General features: G+C 59.2%; 1 protein-coding gene across 1 annotated transcript in view; it reads right to left on the bottom strand.

Annotated features, from left to right (window-relative positions):
• Positions 1-19,643, bottom strand: part of SYNPO2 (synaptopodin 2) — a 146,532-nt gene that overhangs the window by 22,712 nt on the left and 104,177 nt on the right. The window contains exons 2-4 of the mRNA XM_045586045.1: positions 13,388-13,539; positions 6,623-7,368; positions 1,622-3,757 (exon numbers count right to left, since the gene is read on the bottom strand). Coding sequence (XP_045442001.1) covers positions 1,622-3,757; positions 6,623-7,368; positions 13,388-13,539 — 3,034 coding nt within the window. The remainder of the gene's footprint in view (positions 1-1,621; positions 3,758-6,622; positions 7,369-13,387; positions 13,540-19,643) is intronic.

The raw sequence follows: 19,643 nt of genomic DNA, 5'->3' as shown, positions 1-19,643 counted from the left end.
GCCTGTGAGCCAGGCCACCTTCCAGGCCCGGCTTGTGGGGTCGATCCTCAAGGGGGGCAGGCGGGAGGCAGAGCCAAACCATGGTTCTCTCTCATCACTGATGTTTCTGTCTCTCTCCCTCTCCTTTCCTCTCTGAAACCAATAAACAACAACCTAAAGGAAATGCAGGTGTTTAGGGAGCATTGTCAGAGAAAGGTCAGAGAAACAGCCCAGCCAGACAGAGCAGCTCGCAGAGGGACGATGGTAAAAAACGTACATGGAACAGGTGAAAAGGAAAGTAACGTTTTAATAGGATGGCGGGAGAGCAGGGACAGGACAGCAGAGAAAGGGTGCGAAGGTCCTCACGGGTCCCAGCGGGGCCTCGTCCCCAAACCCAGGCAGTCTCCCTGCGCGCCTCTCACGTGGCTCCCGTGAGGGGTGCTGGCCCCGGAGCCACCAGGAGCGCTCTGAGATCTGCCTGAACTCACGCTGAATAGTTTCCAACGCTGCTCAGCCTCGGGCTTAAAATAGCCACAAGCAAGGTCTCTGGGTGCCCGTCAGCCACGTGGCTGGCTCCGTGGCCAGCTGGGTGACGGCAGGTGCGACCAGGCCCTACCCGCAAGGTAACCTTGCGGGCATCCTCCTGGCCCGGCAAGGGTAGATCCTAACGAAGGTGCGAGGTTAGAACCGCAAGGCACAGCGGGAGGAGCAGGTGTGAGAAAATCGGAAGAAACGCAGGAAGAAGTCTGTGAGGCTACGGGGAAACGGTGTTGATCTCGGGGGCACTCACCCTCGGCCTGCCGCTCCACAAGCACCCTCTCTCCAGTCACGTGGTCTCCGGGAGACACCTGTCGCCTGGACCTGCACCCGAGGCCTGCCCACCTTCCTACCTTCCTCCACCGCCAGCCTCCACCCCAGAAACCCCAGAGGAGAGGAGCGCTCGCTTAGTCTCCGGAGTGATGGGGCGGTGGGAATCGCTGGCTGGGACCATTATCCCTTCCACCATCCCTCTCCCCATCCCATCTCCACATTTACCCCTGGAAGTGAATACACCTCCCGAGCTCAGCAGTGACCATGCCCTCTCTCTGACCCCTAACCCTGCACCGGCCAGCAGTCCCAGGTGCCTTCTCTGCAGCTCACCCGTGGCCGAGGTGGGGACCAGAGCTGACCTCTGCCCTCGATACGTTTCCTACCCCTAAACCTAGTGACAGAGATAAAACACTGCTTCCGAAGGAGCCCTGGTGTGCGTGTCCTGTGCTCGGAGGTGAGCCCTTCCCCAGGGCAGGGCCGGCCAGGTGGGGGATAACGGTCACTGACCACTGCCTGTCCAGCTGAGCAGAACCTAAGCATCTGCCCACTGAACCGCACGGCCAGGCTCTGCGGGGCATCCCCAGGTTTAATGCACAAAGCAGATCGTGTGGCTGCAGATCCTGAGCTGGGTTCCTGCCTCACTGGCCACAGCGTGCTCTGGACCCAGGGGGAGGCGGCATCTGAAGCTAAGGGAGTGGGGGGCTCGCTAAGCTTTTCTTTGGGGGGGGGTGGGGGAGACTCAGTAACACCGCAAACCATCGCTCCACGCAGCGCGGGCCCCGGACTTCCCTCCGCCCCCGGGTTACTCCTCCGCGATCGAGGGCTTCCACACCTGCGCCGCCACGCCGCTCCTCTTGGCCGAGAACTTGGGCCTGGGCGCCGCCACGGAGGCCGCCTCCCGCCTCGGGGAGCCCGGGCCGCTGGCCGGGGAGGCCGCCTCGGGGAGCAGGGCGGGCGGCGGGCTGCGGGCCGGCGAGCGCACGGCGGCGGCGGCCGGGTGCTGGCGGGGAGCTGGCGGGGACCCAAGCGCCGGCGGGGGAGCCGGCGGGGACGGCCCGGGTGTCGGCGGGGGAGCCGGCGGGGACCCCCCGGGCCGGGGCGCTGGCCGGGCTGGCGTGGAGCGGCCGGGCCGGGGGCGCCTGGCGGGGGGCGGGCCCGGGGGCGGCCGCGGCGCCCGGCGGCTGGAAGGTGAACAGGGCCGCGCTGAGCTGGTAGGGCTGGTGCTTCATCACCTCCAGCGCGTTGAGCGGCTTCTTGCCCTTCCTCCGGGCGGCGCCGGCCTGCGCGGGCGGCGGGGCGCGGAGCGCGGCGGGCGGGCAGGACGGCGACAGCAGCGGGTTGTAGGCGGCGGGCGGCGGCGCGCGCACCTGGGCCGAGAACTTCCAGCCGGAGGGCAGCGACGGCGAGGGCGACGGGGCGCGCGCGGCGCGGGCCTGCACGGTGTCCGCGTCCACCACGAACCGCTCCATCCGCGTCTGCCGCCGCGCGAACAGCTGCGCGCCGCGGCCCTGCATCCCCGCGGGCAGCTCGGCGGGCGGCTCCGGGGCGCCCCCTGCGGGCGCGGGGAGCTCGGCGGGCCGGGCGGGGAGGCTGGCGGGGGGGCTGGCGCCGGCCACCGCCGCCTGCGCGCCGCGGAAGGGCCCGGCCGGGCTGAGCGCGCTGGCGGGCCGGGCCGGCGGGGAGAGCGGCGGGGCCGTGGCGATGGAGGACGCAGCGGAGCCCGGCGGGGGCGGCGCCCCGGGGAAGGCGGGCGGGCGGGCGGGCGCGGCGCCCGGGGCCCAGGCCGGGGCCGCCAGAGACACCGGGGACGCCGGGGCGGCGGCGGCCCGGGCGGCGGGCTTCGGGGCCACGGGCGGCGGCGTCTTGAGCTTGGCGGCGCCGTGCAGGAAGTTGCAGGCCTCGGCGCCCAGGCTCAGGTGGTCCTCCTCCGGCCCCGAGTCCGCGCCGCCGCGCCGGGCCTCGGCGCCCTGGAGCAGCGCCAGCAGCTCGGGGTTGGGGCTCACCTCGGGCTCCCGGAAGGTGAACATGGGCCGCGCGGGGCCGCGCCGCCGGGCCTCCTGCAGGATGCCGGTGCGCTTGGCGGGCACGGCGATGCGCTCGTCGCGGGAGGCCAGGCGCTCGGGCAGCCAGGGCGCGGGCTGCGGCCAGGGCGGCGGCGCGGGGCCCGCGGGCGGCGGCGTGAGGGCCGCGTAGGGCGGCGGCGCGGGCAGCTCGGCCGTGGGGCTCGCCAAGCTGCGGGGCGGGGAGAGGGCGGCCGCGGGCCCCGGGAAGGGCCGCGCCGTCCGGTTCCCGGGCGCCGTCCGCGGGGTCTCCGCGCCGAAGCCGAAGCCGTTGTGCTGGGGCGCGAGGCCGGGGCCCGGGCTCAGCTCCATGAGGCTCCGGTGCACGGAGCTCGGGGCGCCGCCCGCCGCCTCCTCCGCGCCCGGGCCGTCCGGCGCCCCGTCCTGCGCCCCCGCGCGCGCCGCGTCCTCCTCCTGCTGCGCCGCGATCAGGTCCATGCGCTCCCGCCGCCGCGCGAACATGCGCGCGCCCTTGCCCGCCGTGTCGGGGAGCAGCTCCATCCGGTCCCCGGCGCTGCGCTGCCGCTCGAGGGCCCCGAGCCCCGCGTCCCAGTCGAAGGCGACGGCCGGCGCGCTGTCCTCGGCGTCGGTGTCGGCCGGCGGCTCCTCGTCGGCGTCGGACTCGCTGGCGCCCGACGGCGCGGCTTCCCAGGCGCCGTCCCAGGCGTCGTCCCCGGCCTCGTCCTCGGGGTCCTCCTCGGGCCCCCCCGGCTCTCCCGGCCGCCGCGGCGCCCCGGTGCCGTAGCTCACCAGCGTGAACCTGCGCGCGCGCCGCCGCCGCTTCCTAAACATGAGCGCCCCGCGCGACGGCGGCCCCGGCGCGGCCGTCAGCAGCTGCGCGATGCGGCGGCATCGCCTCCGGGCCTCCCGCTCCCGCTGCTCCGACTGGCTTTCGCTGCGCCGCAGCCCTGGGGAAGAGAGGGGTGAGGGGGTCCGGCCGTGCCCCGTGCGCCCCCGGCCCCGCCCCGTGCACCCCCAGGCCAAGCCCTGTGCACCCCGAAGCCCTGGGGGGGGGAAGAAGGGGGAGCCCTGGCCACGCCCCGTGCGCCCCGCAGCCCTGGGGGGAGAGGGCGAGGGGAGGGGGACCCCCGGCCACGCCCCGTGCACCCGGGAAGGAGAGAGACCCCTGCCTGCTGCTGGGCTCCAAGCGGAAGCAACCAACCCCTTCCTCCTCCTCCTCTTCCTCCTCCTCCTCCTCCTCCTTTAAAAGTCTGAGCTTCATGGGGCCAGGGGTTGAGGGTCACCATGAACCGGGAGGTCCTGATTTGATTCCTGGTCAGGGCTCATGCCCGGGTTGCAGGCTCAGTCCCCAGCAGAGGGCGTGCAGGAGGCAGCCGGTCCATGATTCTCTCTCATCAGTGCTGTTTCTCCCTCTCCCTTCCTGTCGGAAATCAATAACTATAAAATCTGAACTCCTACTGTGCCACGGGAACTCCGTGCATGCAAGTCCGGTGCCTGTGCAAATGCCGGTGATGCCCGCCCCTCAGAGCACAGGTCTCAGCGTTTGTGTCCGGGTGGCCCCTATGCTGTGGCTGTGAGCCGTGCCAGTGAGTCTTAGCTAACAGGATGCAGTCAGAACCAGAAAGGGGGTCATTTAAGGGCAATATGTTCTGGAAAGCAAGTTGGGGCTTGTACTTCCGTATTTAAAAAATAAAAAGTCAATATAAAATGATTGCCAAGCATTTAAAAAAAAAATGGGAGGTGGTGTAGGGGGCAAATGTTATTTAGCTTAATTAATGTGATGATTTTACATATTCAAGTTTTCTTCTTTCTTGCCTCTGACTTCCCTCCAAAGTCTTTCCATTCATGGAGACTGAATTAGCATAAATTCAGAAAACTATGTGAATAATTGAAAGTACTGAACTACGATTCATAATAATTGAAACATTAGACTGCTGTGAATGTACGAAGCTTTAACTACAAAGTCATCTAGCTAAATTTAAATATGACTTTAGTTGCAAAAATCCATTGTGCTGGGGTACGAATAAGTGTCAATCTTGGGGAAATGTAAAAATTATGAGCTTAGTGACGGCTGATAAAAAATTAAATCATTAAAAATGACAGTTTGACAGTTTTAAAATAAAAATTTTAATTTAAAATTTTATCATTATTGTCATAAAAAAGAAGTTGGTGGCAAATTAATTTATAGCAAGAATGAGTCATAAGCATGTATTCAGTGAAAATGAGCAAGATTCACAAAATATGTTTTGAACTCAGAATAGTTCAATGGAAATTTCAGAAAAAAAATTTTTTTTTAGTATTTTATGATTGAAAATTAGCTTTTTTTGAACTGAAAAAATCAGTCTTAATGGTTAATTAAAAAACAAAAACGAAGAATCAGAGTAAGAAGTTTTATAACAAAGTTACAGGTAGTCGCTGGTAATGGCATTTTATTTGGAGGAAACAACAAAGCGTGTAGTCATTCCTGAAGGTACTGTTTCCCTGATTGTGCTATACACTTACTGCTCAACTGACGGCCACAGTTGCTAGCTCGTCACTGACACCCCGCCAGCATGCCAAGTATGTGAGCCCGCCGTCACGCACTTGTTTAAAATCTATAAATGTGGCCGTGCCCACAGATGCTTCAGGGATATGCAATGATTGGCAGCACTTGCCAAGGAAGCTACAAATGCTTTTGCTAAAAATACACCGTGAGAGGAATGACCACAGGTTGGAAGACTTCATCTGCTGCTTTGACTCACCAAGTTCATTGCTGTCATAGACCATTCAGACACCCGGTGCCTTTCCCCTCAGCCCTCACCTCCTCCAAAGACTTCTCAAAAATGTGTGGGAAAAAGGGAAAAAAAGAACAAAAGTGCCAAAACCGGTTTGGCTCAGTGGATAGAGCATCTGCCTGCGGACTGAAGGTCCCTGGTTCAGTTCCGGTCAGGGGCATGTACCTTGGTTGTGGGCATATCCCACAGGAGGCAGATGGTCAATGACTCTCTCTCTCATCGATGTTTCTAACTATCTCTCTCCTTTCCTCTCAGTAAAAAATCAATAACATATATTAAAACAACAACAACAAAAAAAAAACACAAGAAGAACAAAAACCATAAAACCCAACTGCCTGCTCATCCTCACTCTGCGTCCTCTAATCACTGCCTGGGGTACGAAACCAGGGGGGGGGGGGGGGGAGGTGGAGGTAGGGGAGCCTGGCACGTAGGCCTGTGCTCTGTGGGGCACTGACATGCTCCACGTGGCCCCGGGCCGGCCTGGGAGAGCAGGGCCGTGGCCATGGCCGTGGCCGGTGAGGGCTCGCAGGCGGCAGATCGTGTGACAGCGGCCGCACATGTCCCTGTCCGTCAGCCGCTCCTGCAGGCATCCTCGGCGGCGGGCGGCGGGCCTCAGAGCCAGGGTCTGCTTTCCACGTCAGCCCTGCAGCCTGGCTCCACGCACCCCCTGAGCAGCCGGCGCCTGGGTTCCTGACATGTGCCAGCACTCGCGTGTCTGTGCGAGCCGGGGAGAGGGCACGCTCCGGGGCAGATCAGAGAGGCAGCCTAGCCGTGTCCTGGTCTGTCACAGAGCCTGTGCCCCGGGATCAAATGTGCATGAAAACCACGGGCTCTGCCCCCAGGCTCACCTCGCTGCTTCCCGCTCAGAGCCCGGCACTGCCTACAACTTCGCTTGGGGGTGTTTCCGCGCATTGGCGATGTTGTTTCATTGTGTCCCAGGGAAAGAGGAAAGGGCTTTAAGGGAAAGAGCCGTCCATGCAGGCGAGCAGCAGCAGCGCCCCCGCCCCCGGCCCCGGCCCCGCCGCGGGCAGGACTCACGTGCGTGGCGCGCTCTGTGCTTGTGCGGTCTGCTGTGGTCCGGCTCCCCGCGCGGGTCGTCCCCCTGCTCCGTGCCTTCTGAGGAGGCGGCGAAGGCGACCAGAGGAGGCGGCGCCGCGGCCAGGGCCGGCCCTCCTTCCAGCGGGGACTCCGCCCGCCCCGCCCCCGGCGGCCCGCACCCGCCCGCCAGCTGCCCGGCGGCGCAGGCCAGGATCACCGCCACCCGGGGCAGCCCCGCGCCCCGCTCCGGGCCCCTGCCGATCCGGAAGGTCCTGCTGGACCTCAGAGGGGCCTGTCCCTTCTCTCCGGTGGGGGCTGCGTTCACGGGGACGGTCCCCCCGGGGTGTAGGTCAGGGTCTGGGTCAGGGCTCGCAGGCTCTGCAGCCCCCAGGGGGGCCACGGCGGGGGCCCCGGGGCCGGTGTGTATGTCCGGAGGCAGGGACAGCTGTAGCTCCACCACAGGGCCCGGCCAGCAGGCCTCTGCCTTTCTCTCCAGCAAGACCACCTCCTCTGCGGAGCGCCCCCTCGGGGGGCCAGGCGTGGGGGGCGCCTCAGGGTGACGCGGGCCCATTTCTTCTTTTTTGCTCCCAGAAAAAGCGGGACCACCTTCCAGGTTCCCGGCGAGGCGGGGGGCGAGGCGGGGCTCGGGGGCCGGGCGGATGTGCAGGGTGGCGCTCTCCGCGCACCCCTCAGCGGGGAGAGGCGCAGGGGTTTGGTTTTCGGTGTCACTGACTCCACCGGAGGGTCTGCACACGGAAAAGCCAAACAGTTGCAGACCGTTAGACCCGGAGCCCACCCCTGCAGGAGCTTCCTGACCCCCTGACAGCTGAGGCTCCAGGGGCAGGCCCTCCTCCGGGCAGCGCAGCCCATGGTCAAACAGACTGGCAACGTGGTGTGTGATTATCTAGCCATCTTCCCCACAACGGTCCCTTACAGCCCAGCAAAGGGGCTCGCGGGATATGATAAAACCCAGATCCACCCTAAATGCAGTGTTGTTGTTGTTGTTGTTGTTTTAATGTATTTTACTGATTTTTTACAGAGAGGAAGAGAGAAGGATAGAGAGCTATAATAGAAAATCAATGAGAAAGAGACATCGATCAGCTGCCTCCTGCACACGCCCCACCGGGGATGTGCCCGCAAGCAATGTACATGCCCTTGACTGGAATTGAACCTGGGACCTTTCAGTCCACTGGCCGACGCTCCATCCACTGAGCCAAACTGGTTTCGGCCAGTGTTGTTTTTTAAAAAATAGGTGATATCCACATGGGTGCTCTGTAGCTGTAATTATTTGGTTGTTTTCAAAACACGATGCTGTTCCATTATGAGAAAGCATGCCATGGCTTGCTGACTAAGGTAGCCAGCCCAGCGGGCGATGCCACCACACAGGAAGGCCGGTGCCCTTGCTGAGGCCATGCTCTCTTAAAGGGAATGAAACGCAAGCTGAGCTCAGAGGGTGTTTGCAACCCATGGGCCCCAGCCCAGCTCTCCTGCGTCCAGGGAAAATCCTCTGCGAGCTGCTCCGGGCGACTGAGTCATGGAGTATAAATACCCCAGCCGCTCCCTGCCCCAGTGAGCCTGCCCCTGGTGAGCCATCTCCTCAGAGGACCTCTGTCTCAGTTCATGCTCCCCGGGGGGGGGGAGGGGGGGGAGGGGGAAATTGTGGGGGGCAGGTCCCTCACCACAGTCCTTCGATGCTGACTGCACATTCCCAGCTGGTTTTGCACATTTGGGTTTGCAGGAAGCAATGCCAGTTTAAGGGTTAAACAACTTCTTGCTCAAGCTCTGAAGAGAATCCTCAGTCACAGAACAGCTGGAGGAAGTGCCTCATTTCTCACATTTGTAAAGGTTTCCGTGGGCTTTTTAAAAAGAAGCAGCGGTCCTCTGCCCCCGCTCCCTCCCTCCTAATACGTTCTGAGGAGCAGAGGTCATCAGGTGAGGAAGGAGCCCTCCTGGTCTCCGCAGGGATCTCCCTGAGGATGATGGGGTCGCACCATTTCAGGTGGCATTATGGCACAATGACTCCTACCTTTGCTTTTGGCCGCATTTAGCAACAACAACACTACGCTAAACAAAAACCAGCAAAGGACGCGCAGCCTTCTCTAAGTGTGTCACCTGCGAAGCTTCCTGGTAAAGACAGAAGACAAACTGTAACACGGTGTTTCAGACACACGCAGCTGCTCAGACCTCTCGGTAGGAAACGGTGCTGCGCCCTGTGCCACGAACGTGAGGAGCCAGAGGTCGGAGGGCTTAACGGAGGAAGGCCGGGCGGGGGGGTGGGGGGGGACGGGACCGGATTACATCACTCATGTCAGCCGTCTCAGGAGGCAGAGAGAGAGTCTGACTCCATTCCAGCCTCGGAGACGGACACGCAGGCAAATCTGACAAGTGTTAACACTTCCTGTGGCCAGAGGGGGAGGATGCACATGACCACGGTCACAGAAGCATGAGCGGTCCCGCTCTCTCCCTAAGACGCTCGTGTGCGCCCGCTCTGCAGAGGCAGAGTGCACAGTGCGGGTTGTGGGTGGGCGGCAGAGGGGGGTGCCCCAGTTCTCCGCGGGGCATGACTCTATGTCTAAGGAAAAAAGTCTCAGGCGGGACCTTTGACCTCCCTGTGCACTGCCGGGAAGAACTGAGACAGAATCAGTACCTGGTCCGGGAGCGGGCTCTCCCTGGAGGGCTGCGGAGAACGGGGCTGCGGTGGGGACTGGGCCTGGCCATCAGACTCCCCTCTCTGAGGCCCAGCAAACATTGTTTACCAAACATTGGCTCCTTCCTCCCCTTTGAAGTCCCAGACCACTTCCCTCTCCTCCGCTCTAGTGGCACACACGCCCAGCCCGCCCTGGGCCCTGGTCCTAATGAGCCCTGTGCATCCAGACGGAATTGCATTTGGTCATTTGCTCTGGCTGATCTGCCTTACATCAATGCAATTCTCAGACCCGCCAGAGAGTCAGAGCACAATGTCCTGCTCCCCAGCACATAATTATCTAATTTAGAACACGTCTTATTTTAATGAAATTTAAGATAAAGAAGTGTTTTAGGACCGCCCGACCCAGCTATCTCTGGGCGATTGTCCAGGAAAAGTAAAGCATTGCCCTTCAGTGAAAGAGGACAGCTAAGTGAGCGGGAGAAATATTTTAATTCCAGGAAACAGCATTCAGATACCAGTGGGTAGTGGTGATGGTGATGGTGGTGATGATGATGATGGTGATGGTGATAGCGGTGGTGATGCTGATGTTATTGTTGGTGGTGGTGATGGTGGTGGTGGTGGTGGTGGTGATGGTGGTGATGGTGATGGTGGTGATGATGGTGTTGATGGTGGTGATGGTGATGATGATGGTGGTGGTGATGATGATGGTGGTGATGGTGATGGTGATGATGGTGGTGATGGTGATGATGGTGATGGTGATGGTGGTGATGGTGATGATGATGGTGGTGATGGTGATGGTGGTGATGATGGTGGTGATGGTGGTGGTGGTGGTGGGGGTGATGGTGGTGGTGTTTGGGGTGATGGTGGTAGTGTTGGTGATGGTGGTGATAATGATGGTGATGGTGATGGAGGTGATGGTGTTGTTGGTGGTAATGGTGGTGGTGGTGGGGGTGGTGGGGGTGATGGTGGTGGTGGTGAAGGTGATGGTGATGGTGTTGTTGGTAGTGGTGATGGTGGTGATGGTGGTGGTGGTGATGATGGTGTTGATGGTGGTGATGGTGGTGATGGTGATGGTGGTGATGATGGTGATGATGGTGGTGGTGATGGTGATGGTGATGATGATGGTGATGGTGGTGGTGGTGATGATGGTGATGGTGATGGTGGTGATGGTGATGATGATGGTGGTGATGGTGATGGTGGTGATGATGGTGGTGATGGTGGTGGTGGTGATGGGGGTGGTGGTGGTGGTGTTTGGGGTGATGGTGGTAGTGTTGGTGATGGTGGTGATAATGATGGTGATGGTGATGGAGGTGATGGTGTTGTTGGTGGTAATGGTGGTGGTGGTGGGGGTGGTGGGGGTGATGGTGGTGGTGGTGAAGGTGATGGTGATGGTGTTGTTGGTAGTGGTGATGGTGGTGATGGTGGTGGTGGTGATGATGGTGTTGATGGTGGTGATGGTGGTGATGGTGATGGTGGTGATGATGGTGATGGTGGTGATGATGGTGATAGTGATGGTGGTGATGGTGGTGATGATGATGGTGATGGTGGTGGTGGTGATGATGGTGGTGATGGTGATGGTGATGGTGGTGATGATGGTGGTGGTGGTGGGGGTGATGGTGATGGTGATAGTGGTGGAAGTGATGGTGGTGGCGGGGGTGATGGTTGTGATGGTGGTGGTGGTGGTGGTGGTGGTGGTGGTGGTGGTGGTGGTGGTGGTTGTGGGGGTGATGGTGGTGATGGTGGGGGTGGTGGTGGTGATGGTGGTGGGGGTGATGGTCTTGGGGGTGGGGGTGATGGTGGTGGCGGGGGTGATGGTTGTGATGGTGGTGGTGAAGGTGATGGTGATGGTGTTGTTGGTAGTGGTGATTGTGGTGGTGGGGGAGGTTATGGTGGTGGTGGTGGTGGGGATGATGGTGGTGGTGATGGTGACTGCCTTTTGTGAGTATTAATTTGAGATTCCATTTTCAATATCATCAGTTATTTATTTGGTAAAGTCAAAGTACTTAAGAGAAAATAGTGATCATGATCCCATTTCCTAAGAGTAGCAGAGAACCAGTCCAGTGATGTGTGACAGTAAATATGTGTCGGAGACTCAGCGTTAAAGCACCGGTTTTTCCCCGTGATGCACCGAGCCCGGACAGGACCGAGTAGGGAGAGTGCCCCGCCCCCTGCTCCGGAGAAGCGGCCTCATTGCATCAGCGGAGGCACTAAAAAGGGAACAAACCGGAGAGGGCATGCCCCTTTGGGACGTGACCAAACTCCGCAAAGATGGAAGTGTTAGAGCGCTGGCTCTGAGCAGGGCCTGGCACGGGGACTGCACGCCTCAGCCTTCCTGCCAGGTTCCCGCCAAAGCACGTGCCGTTTCTAAATAAGCAGGAGCCTGAGCCAGCTCACTGGGCTCGATGGGCAAACATTCAGGTGGGAGACGCTGAGAATAAAGTGAGACTTCTTTTATTTTCACAAGGTTTAGGCCTTGTGAGTCCTGTTTGTGTGGAAATGGAATCAGCCCTGGCCTGTGTCACTCAGTGGTTAGAGCCTCGGCCCGTCCATCAAGGGTCTCGGTTTGCTTCCTGGTCAAGGGCAAGTACCTGGGTTGCGAGTTGGATCCCCGGCCCTGGTTGGGGCATGTAGAGGAGGCAGCTAATTGGCGTACCTCTCTCATACGGACATTTCTCTCTTTCTCTCTCACTCTCCTTCCTCCCCTTCCTCTGTGAAAATCAATGGGACAAATATCCTCAGGTGAGGATTCCAGCAGCAACAACAAACAAACAACAAACAAAACCCGCCCGGCCAGCGCGGCTCAGGGGTCATAGTTTGAGTCCCGGTCAGGGCAGGCTCAGATTGCAGGCTCGATCCCCAGTGTGGGGCGTGCAGGAGGCAGCCGATCAATGATTCTCTCTCATCATGCATGTTTCTCTCTCTCTCCCTTTCCCTTCCTCTCTGAAATCAATAACAATGTATTAGAGTGTGGTCAGCAGGGTCCTGCTGATGCGGCCTCTGCAGGGAGCCTCTGGCGCACCCGGGAAGACTCCTCGGCTCCGGGCTCTCCTGTCGGAGCTGTGACAGCGCCTGTCAGTCTCCCTGTAGAGCTGGTGCAGCCTGGGCGGTGGCTTGCACACACGGAAATGTGGGTGCTACTGTTGGTGTGTGTGTGATTGCCCTGTTGTGTTCCTTTTAGAAACAAATATATTTTGGCCTAGCCAATTTGGTTCAGTGGATAGAGTGTCAGCCTGCGGGCTGAAGGGTCCCGGGTTCAATTCTGGTCAAGGGCACGTGCCCTGGTTGTGGGCTTGATCCCCAGTAGGGGGCATGCAGGAGGTAGCCAATCAGTGATTCTCTCATTGATATTTCTATCTCTCCCTCTGCCTTCCTCTCTGACATAGGATATATTTTTTTAAATAAAAGAAATATATTTTTATTGATTTTTAAAGAGATAGGGAGAGAGATAGACAGATAAACATTGGTCTGTGGGCCCACAGTGGGGATCGAGCCCACAACCCAGGCAGGTGCCCTGAGCGGGGATCGTACCTGTGACCTGCGGGCGCATGCGTCGACACTCAACCACTGAGCCACACTAGCCGGGCACCCTTTTTCTTTTCTTTTGTTTCTATGTTTAAACTTTCCTTCTGGTTTTTAAGCAATCAGTGGGGAGGATGAGTATGGGAGACAAAATTAACGGGAGATTTTCACTGATAGTCCCAAAGCTGCCCTCTAGCCGCCCAAACATTGGCTTCACAGAGATCTGGCCGCAGGAACCTGGCTGCTTTTAAGGCTTTTGCTGTTGTTCTCCTTCTGGGCCTTTTCTTTCGGGAAGAAGTTAGTGTGTAGGGTGATTGTTTGCTTTTTAACTGTTTTTAATCCCTCTGTGAGTTATACCAAATCTGGCTCTGGAAGGACTAAATGATATTCACCATACTGAGCTGTCTAATGAGCTAGCTTTAAATAACAGATTTCCAACCTAGTTTTCAATCAATCAGGAACTTCAGGGGTTAAAGCTGCCAGTTCTCAGACCCTGTGGCTCTCCTGTCCAACGTACTGGCCTCTGCGGGGCACCCGCGTTTACATGCCCGAGGGCTGTCCGTCCCCTCGGCAGAAGGGAGAGTGCCCTGGGCACCTACCGTCTGACGAGCATGTGCAGCGAGTCGGCCACGCTCTCCATGAGCCGGATGACCTGCGGGTAGGTGAGGTCCGCGCACAGGTTGCCGTTGATGGAGACCACCTCATCCCCCTCACAGAGCCCGGAGCCCGATGCTTTGCTCTGGCTGCGGATCTGAGGGGAGCAAACAGGAGGCAACGGTTAGAACTGTCCGCATGTACACACCGCGCCACAGAACATGTACACACAGTGTCAGTCCTGGCTTTATGTCCACCTGTAAACCACCATCTTACACATGCTATACACATATACACACAATGTAGTGTGCACTGTGTCAGTCCTGGGTCCTGGTGTTCTGTTCACCTGTAAACCACCATCTTACACATGGTCCACCTCCCCCACCGTACACACAATGTGGTATATGCCACCACGATGTTCACATTTAATTCATATCATCCTACCTAATAAAAGAGTAATATGCAAATTGACCATACCTCTGTTACACCCACCAGCCATGCCCCATCAGCGATGCCTACCAGCCAATCAGAGCGAGTATGCAAATAAACCCAACCAAGATGGCTGTAGCCACAGAGAGCAGGAAGGAGGCTTGGATTTCCCAGGCAATGGAGGAAGCCAAGCTTTCCACCTGCCCTGGCCGGCCTAGGCCTCCACTCCAGGCTACAAAGTTTCAATGATAGAAGGTAAACAAATCCAAACAGAAATGGCGGCAGCCACGGAACTGGAAAGAGCAGGAGGCTAGAGTTGCCCCTGGCAATGAAAGAAGCAAAGCTTTCCGCACACCCTGGCTGGCACAGGTTTCCACTAAGGCTACAAAGATTCAATTGTAGAAGGTAAACAAATCCCAACAGAAATGGCTGCCACCACAGAGCGAGCAGGAGGCTTGGCTCCGCTCCAGGCTACAAAGTTTCAATTGTAGAAGGTAAATAAATTCCAGATACCGGCCTGCAAAGCACCACAGGTCCCTTGCCGAGGCCACCCCATGCCCCAAGGGGACCCCCCACCCTGATCCGCAACAGGGCAGACCAGCTGGACCCCACCTATGCACCAGGCCTATATCCTATCTAATAAAAGAATAATATGCAGATTGACCATCACTCCAACACACAAGATGGCTGCCCCCATGTGGTCAAAGATCCTGCCCCCATGTGGACACAAGATGACCACCACAAGATGGCCAGCAGGGGAGAGCAATTAGGAGGGACCAGGCCTTCAAGGGAGGGCAGTTGTGGGTGATCAGGCAAGTAGGGGAGGGCAGTTGAGAGGGACCAGGTCTGCAAGGGAGGGCAGTTGGAAGGGAGGGCAGTTGGAGGTGATCAACCCTGCAGGGGAGGGTACTTAGGGGTGACCAGGCCGGCAGAGGGGGGAAGTTGGGGGCTAACAGGCTGGCAGGGGAGCAGTTAGACATCAATCAGGCTGGCATGGGAGTGGTTAGGGGGTGATCAGGCTGGCAGGCAGAAGTGGTTAGGGTCAATCAGGAAGGCAGGCAGGCGAGCAGTTGGGAACCACAGTCCTGGATTGACATCCCTCGAGGGGTCCTAGATTGGAGAGGGTGCAGGCTGGGCTCAGGGACATCCTCCCTCCTCCCCCACGTGCATGAATTTTGTGCACCTGGCCTCTAGTTGTAAATAAACAGAAAAGGGGAGAAAAATCTATTCTAGAAGAATGAGAGTAAAGAGATAAAAAGTAGTGAGGAATGGGAAGGCATTTTTAAATAGAGCACATGCTAGACAGAATCATGTCACATTGTAAAGTCTGACCCAATCGGCGAGTGACTTCTCCCTCTCAAATAAAACTTAAAACCCTGTCTCATTGCAGACAAACACACCCAAGCTATTTGTCCCAGCACAGAGGGTGACGGGAAGGCTGGGGTATTAAGGACTATGTCAAAGGAAGACTCCTCTTGAAACCAACTACTTAAGAGTTAGCACTAGGCAAATTTTGGCCCCCCCCAAAAAAATGAAAGAAAAAGGTTGTGTAAAAATCAAGCAGCTGAGCCTGAGGATGCCTCCCGCCCCCGCACGGGAGGATGAGGAGGAGGACGGATCAGAGTGAAGCCTGGATGCATCGTCAGGCCTGGGAGGAAAGCGGTGGGACCGACAGAAAGGCTATCTGGCCCCAAGAGGGGTGGCTGAAGTGAGACACGTGTCATTGTGCCGACGACAGTGCTGGGCTGGCCACTGTCCTTCCACCCTTCCAGGTCCAGTCCCTCCCCCTCCCCGCCTCCCAGTGCTGCCTCGTGGCGGGCTTCCCTCATGTGGGGTCCTGGCTGGGTCTGGCCAATGGGAACCCCAGGAAGAGACCAGAGAAGGAGAGGAAAAGGGGTCAGGCAGGTGTTCTCTCCCCTGGCCTGCTGGGCCACAGCTCTCTGACAGCCCAGCTCCTGTGTGTCTGTCCCCACCAGGCCTGAACTCTCGTCCTGGACCCCCACACCAGCTCCCATGGGCAGGCCCACAGGGAACAGTAGTTTCTGCTCTTTCTCTTCTATATAACTAGTGGCCCGGTGCACAAAATCCATGCACAGTAAAGGGGAATTAATCAGAGGAAATATTTTAATACTGCTATTTGACCTTTCTCTGTAATAGAAGTGTCAGAGATGAAAGAAAATTAGTAAAAGGTGTAGGAAAATCTCCCTCCAGTCAGAGCTTGGGATGCGCTGTGGGACCCAGCATCAAGTCCCTGCCCACCCATGTGTGCCTCAAAATCAAAACATACCCAGACCTGGCCGCTGCCCCCCCATTGGGCTAGATCCAGACCCCTTGTCAAACTCCACTGAGCAGGGGCCATGGCCTGAGGTCCCTGGCATGGCACTGGGGTCAGGGGAACAGCCTGTGGTCCCCCAACCCAGCACCAGGGTGGGGGGGCGCACCTTGAGGTTCCCCCATCAAGCCCTGCTGGGTGGGGGGGTACGGCCTCAGATCCCCCGTCCTGGTGCCAGAGCAGGGGGCATGGCCTGAGGTCCCCCGTCAAGCCCCACAGGGGCGGGGGGAGGGACACTGCAGCCTCAGGTCCCTGCTGATTGCTTGTTACGGGAGCTTGGCCTTTCCTGTGGTTTCTGGCATCTTGTATTATGGAAACCACCCCGCTCGGCTGTGGCCGCCATCATCTTTGTAGCAGAGTGACGGTCAATTTACATATCCCCTCTTTTATATAGGATTTTATTGATTTCAGGGAGGAAGAGAGAAGGATAGAGATGATGAGAGAGAATCACCGATGGGCTGCCTCCTGCACGCCCCACACTGGGGATTGAGCCTGCACCCTGGTCATGTGCCCTGACTAGGAATCGAACTGTGACCTCCTGGTTCCTAGGTTGATGCTCACCCACGGAGCCACGCTGGCTGGGCAGCTTCTGCTCTTAACTTCAGGTGAGCCGTTCTCAGTGCACTGAGCCTGCTTAGCGCCTGCAGGACATTAGCTTTGCACATGACGCCTATGAAGTGATGACAATTGCTTAGGTTTCACCTGTGATGTGGGTTTACCAGCTCTCCGTGAGCCCTGTGTCACGATCATACACCACTTCAAGGACACGCTATGGCAGGATTACAGATATCTTCACCGAGGGGACCCCTCCCTTTAAAACCAGGTCCACGGGGTCCACCCAGGTCAGCACACATCCTGGAGGGCGTGTCCACAGCCAGGCTCGCTCCTGATTGGCTGTCAGTGGATGCCAGTGCACCTCCAACAGCCGCCCGCAAGGTCCTGCCAGGGTCTTCAACCCCAGTGTGTTCCCTGACAAGGATTTACACCTTCTATCTCCAGGGGCGTTTATGTTCTAAATAACACTCTTAAAAGCAAAAGCAATGGCGCGAGTGAAATCTGAAGTGATTCGTTAGTTTTGTTCTGGAAGTTTCCATCCTTGAAAGATTGGAAAATACTCAATATTATGGCCCAATATGTTACAAAGTCAGAGTTGAGTATTATTTTTGTTTGCAGACTGTGATTTGATGGGACATGCCTGTGGGAACATGCTCTCACTCCGTTTCTTTCTTTAAATATGTGTGTGTGTGTGTGTGTGTGTGTATGTGTATTAATATACTTTTATTGACTTCAGAGAGGAAGGGAGAAGGGGAAAGAGGTAGGAACATCAATGATGAGAGAAAATTATTGATCAGCTGCCTCCTGTTCGGCCCACACTGGGGATTGAGCCAGCAAACCAGGCCTGTGCCCTGACCAGGAATCGAACCGTGACCTGTTGGTTCATAGGTCAATGCTCAACCACTGAGCCACACCGGCCGGGTTCAAAGTCCTTTTCTCTGGGAGCATCCTGCCAGCACTGCCCACCTCCTGGTCACCGGCTGCTGCCCCCGGTACAGTGCGCTCTGCCCTCTCACACTTGGCTCTGTACTCAGACCACGTGACTCAGAGGCGGTGGGAATGGAAACGTTCACCAAATGCATGTCCTCCCGCCGATGGCTCCCGGACCGTCGGGAAGGACACCGCGTGCGGCCAGTGGAGGTGGAAGCTCAGGCTCCGGGGACGGAGCGTTCCTCCGGTCACAGCGTGCCGGCCGCACTGCCTCAGCCTCATGAACCAGTGAGCCCCTGGCGGCACGAGGAAGTTGCTTTTGCTCTCATTGGGGCTCCGTGTCCAGGCCTTGAGGACGGGGTGGGCAGCAGGCGGGCAGAGCTCTCCCAGGACCCTGCCCGCGCCGGCTCGGGTGTCCACCCCCCACAGTGCCCGCTCCCGTGGCCATGGGAGCCTCCTGTCCGGGCCGCGTGCCCTGTGTGGGCCGGGGACAAGTCCTCGGGGAGGTGCCCGCACACCTGGCGGAACCAGGACAGCCTCCTCCCTGAGCCACACTCTCTCATTGCCCGGTGACAGAGGGGAGGGTGGGCGCCCAGCCCGTGCCCACAGGAGGGCGCCTCTGACCCACGCAGCGCCCCTCGGGCCCGGAACCGAGAGGGCGCTGGAGGGATGGCCACCAGAGCAGCTTCCGCGGGGGAGACGGGTCCGTGGACGTGGGAGGAGACCCGGTCTAAGCGCTCCTCTCGTCCCCAGCCCTCGCGCTGGGCACAGCGGGCCTTTGGCACAATCTCCTCCCCCGAGACGAGGTTTCCCGGCGCCCCCTGCGCCCGCCCTCCGCGGAACCCAGGCAGGTCGCGCTCCCCGCTGCCCTGAGCGGTCCCTGGGCCACCGCAGGCGACGACGGCAGCCGCCCAGTTGTAGCGACCAGCACCTCTGCCTGCGGGGCCTGCTCCCCACTCTGAAGCCCAAGCTCGGGTCCTGCAGGGGGGCGAGCCGGGCGCGGGGAGCTCGTAGCACGAAGCAAAGAGCAGCGTGACACATTCAGGGCAACAAGGACCAGAATGAGAGGGAATAAAAGCAGAGATGCCCCGGCCAGGGCAGTGTGGCTCAGTGGTTGAGCATCAACCTGTGAGCCAGGAGGTCAGGGTTCTATTCCTGTCAGCACAGGCCTGGGGTGCGGGCTCCATCCCCATTGTGTGCTCTGGCTCTCTCTCTCCCTCTCCCTTCCTCTCTGAAATCAATATAACTCTATTGTGAGACCCAAGGAGTGCAGCCTGAGTGCAGCCATGCCGGCAGGGAGCGGGGAGGGGCTGCAGGGGGAAGAAGAGGGTCCGAGACAAGAACTCCAACTGGTGTTGAGCGCCAGCAGAGAGGACGGCGGTGGGGACAGGTTGCCGCGGGGAGAAGACTACACGTGTGTCCCAGACACCCCTCCCGCTGGGCCTGGCGGGTTGGATCAGGGGCCACTCAGCGGGGGAGGCTCAGGGACCTGCCAGGACCCATGACACCAGAGAGGCCGGGACGGCTGGCGCGGTGCTGGGCGGAGCTGGAGGCGCTGTGCTGGGGCGCCCGGGCCACCGGCCGCTTCTCAGACCCGGCAGGGCCAAGGTGTGACCCGGGTCCCAGCTCAGTCTGTGTCCCCTACCGGCAGCTGTGCCAGTCTGGGTGGCCCGTGGCGGCTGCTGCCAAAGCCATTCCCAGAGGCCCTGCCCTCTGCCCCCTGCCCTCACATCCCCATGTGACAGAACAAGCAGCCTGTCCCTTCCCTGGGCCCCGCTGGACGGCACTGTGGGCAGACAGGGGGCCAGGAGGAAGGAGGGGTGCAGGCTGTCAGGCCGGGGGACGGGCAGCGTGGGGCTGATGCCTGCCGAGGGTTCGAGGTCACTGTCTCCATGCACTGAGGGCGACGAGATGGACTGGGAGCTGGGCCTGGGAGCAGCGGGGGCAATGAAGGGTGGGAGGGATGGAGGGCTGTTTGGGGGGGGGCTGTTGAGTGCGCAGGTGTCTAGAAGGGG

This window comes from Pipistrellus kuhlii, unplaced genomic scaffold (assembly GCF_014108245.1).
Source record: "Pipistrellus kuhlii isolate mPipKuh1 unplaced genomic scaffold, mPipKuh1.p scaffold_m20_p_21, whole genome shotgun sequence".
Taxonomy (NCBI): Eukaryota; Metazoa; Chordata; class Mammalia; order Chiroptera; family Vespertilionidae; genus Pipistrellus; species Pipistrellus kuhlii.
Note: the sequence above shows the minus strand (reverse complement) of the source record. Positions and strands in the feature narration are given on the sequence as shown.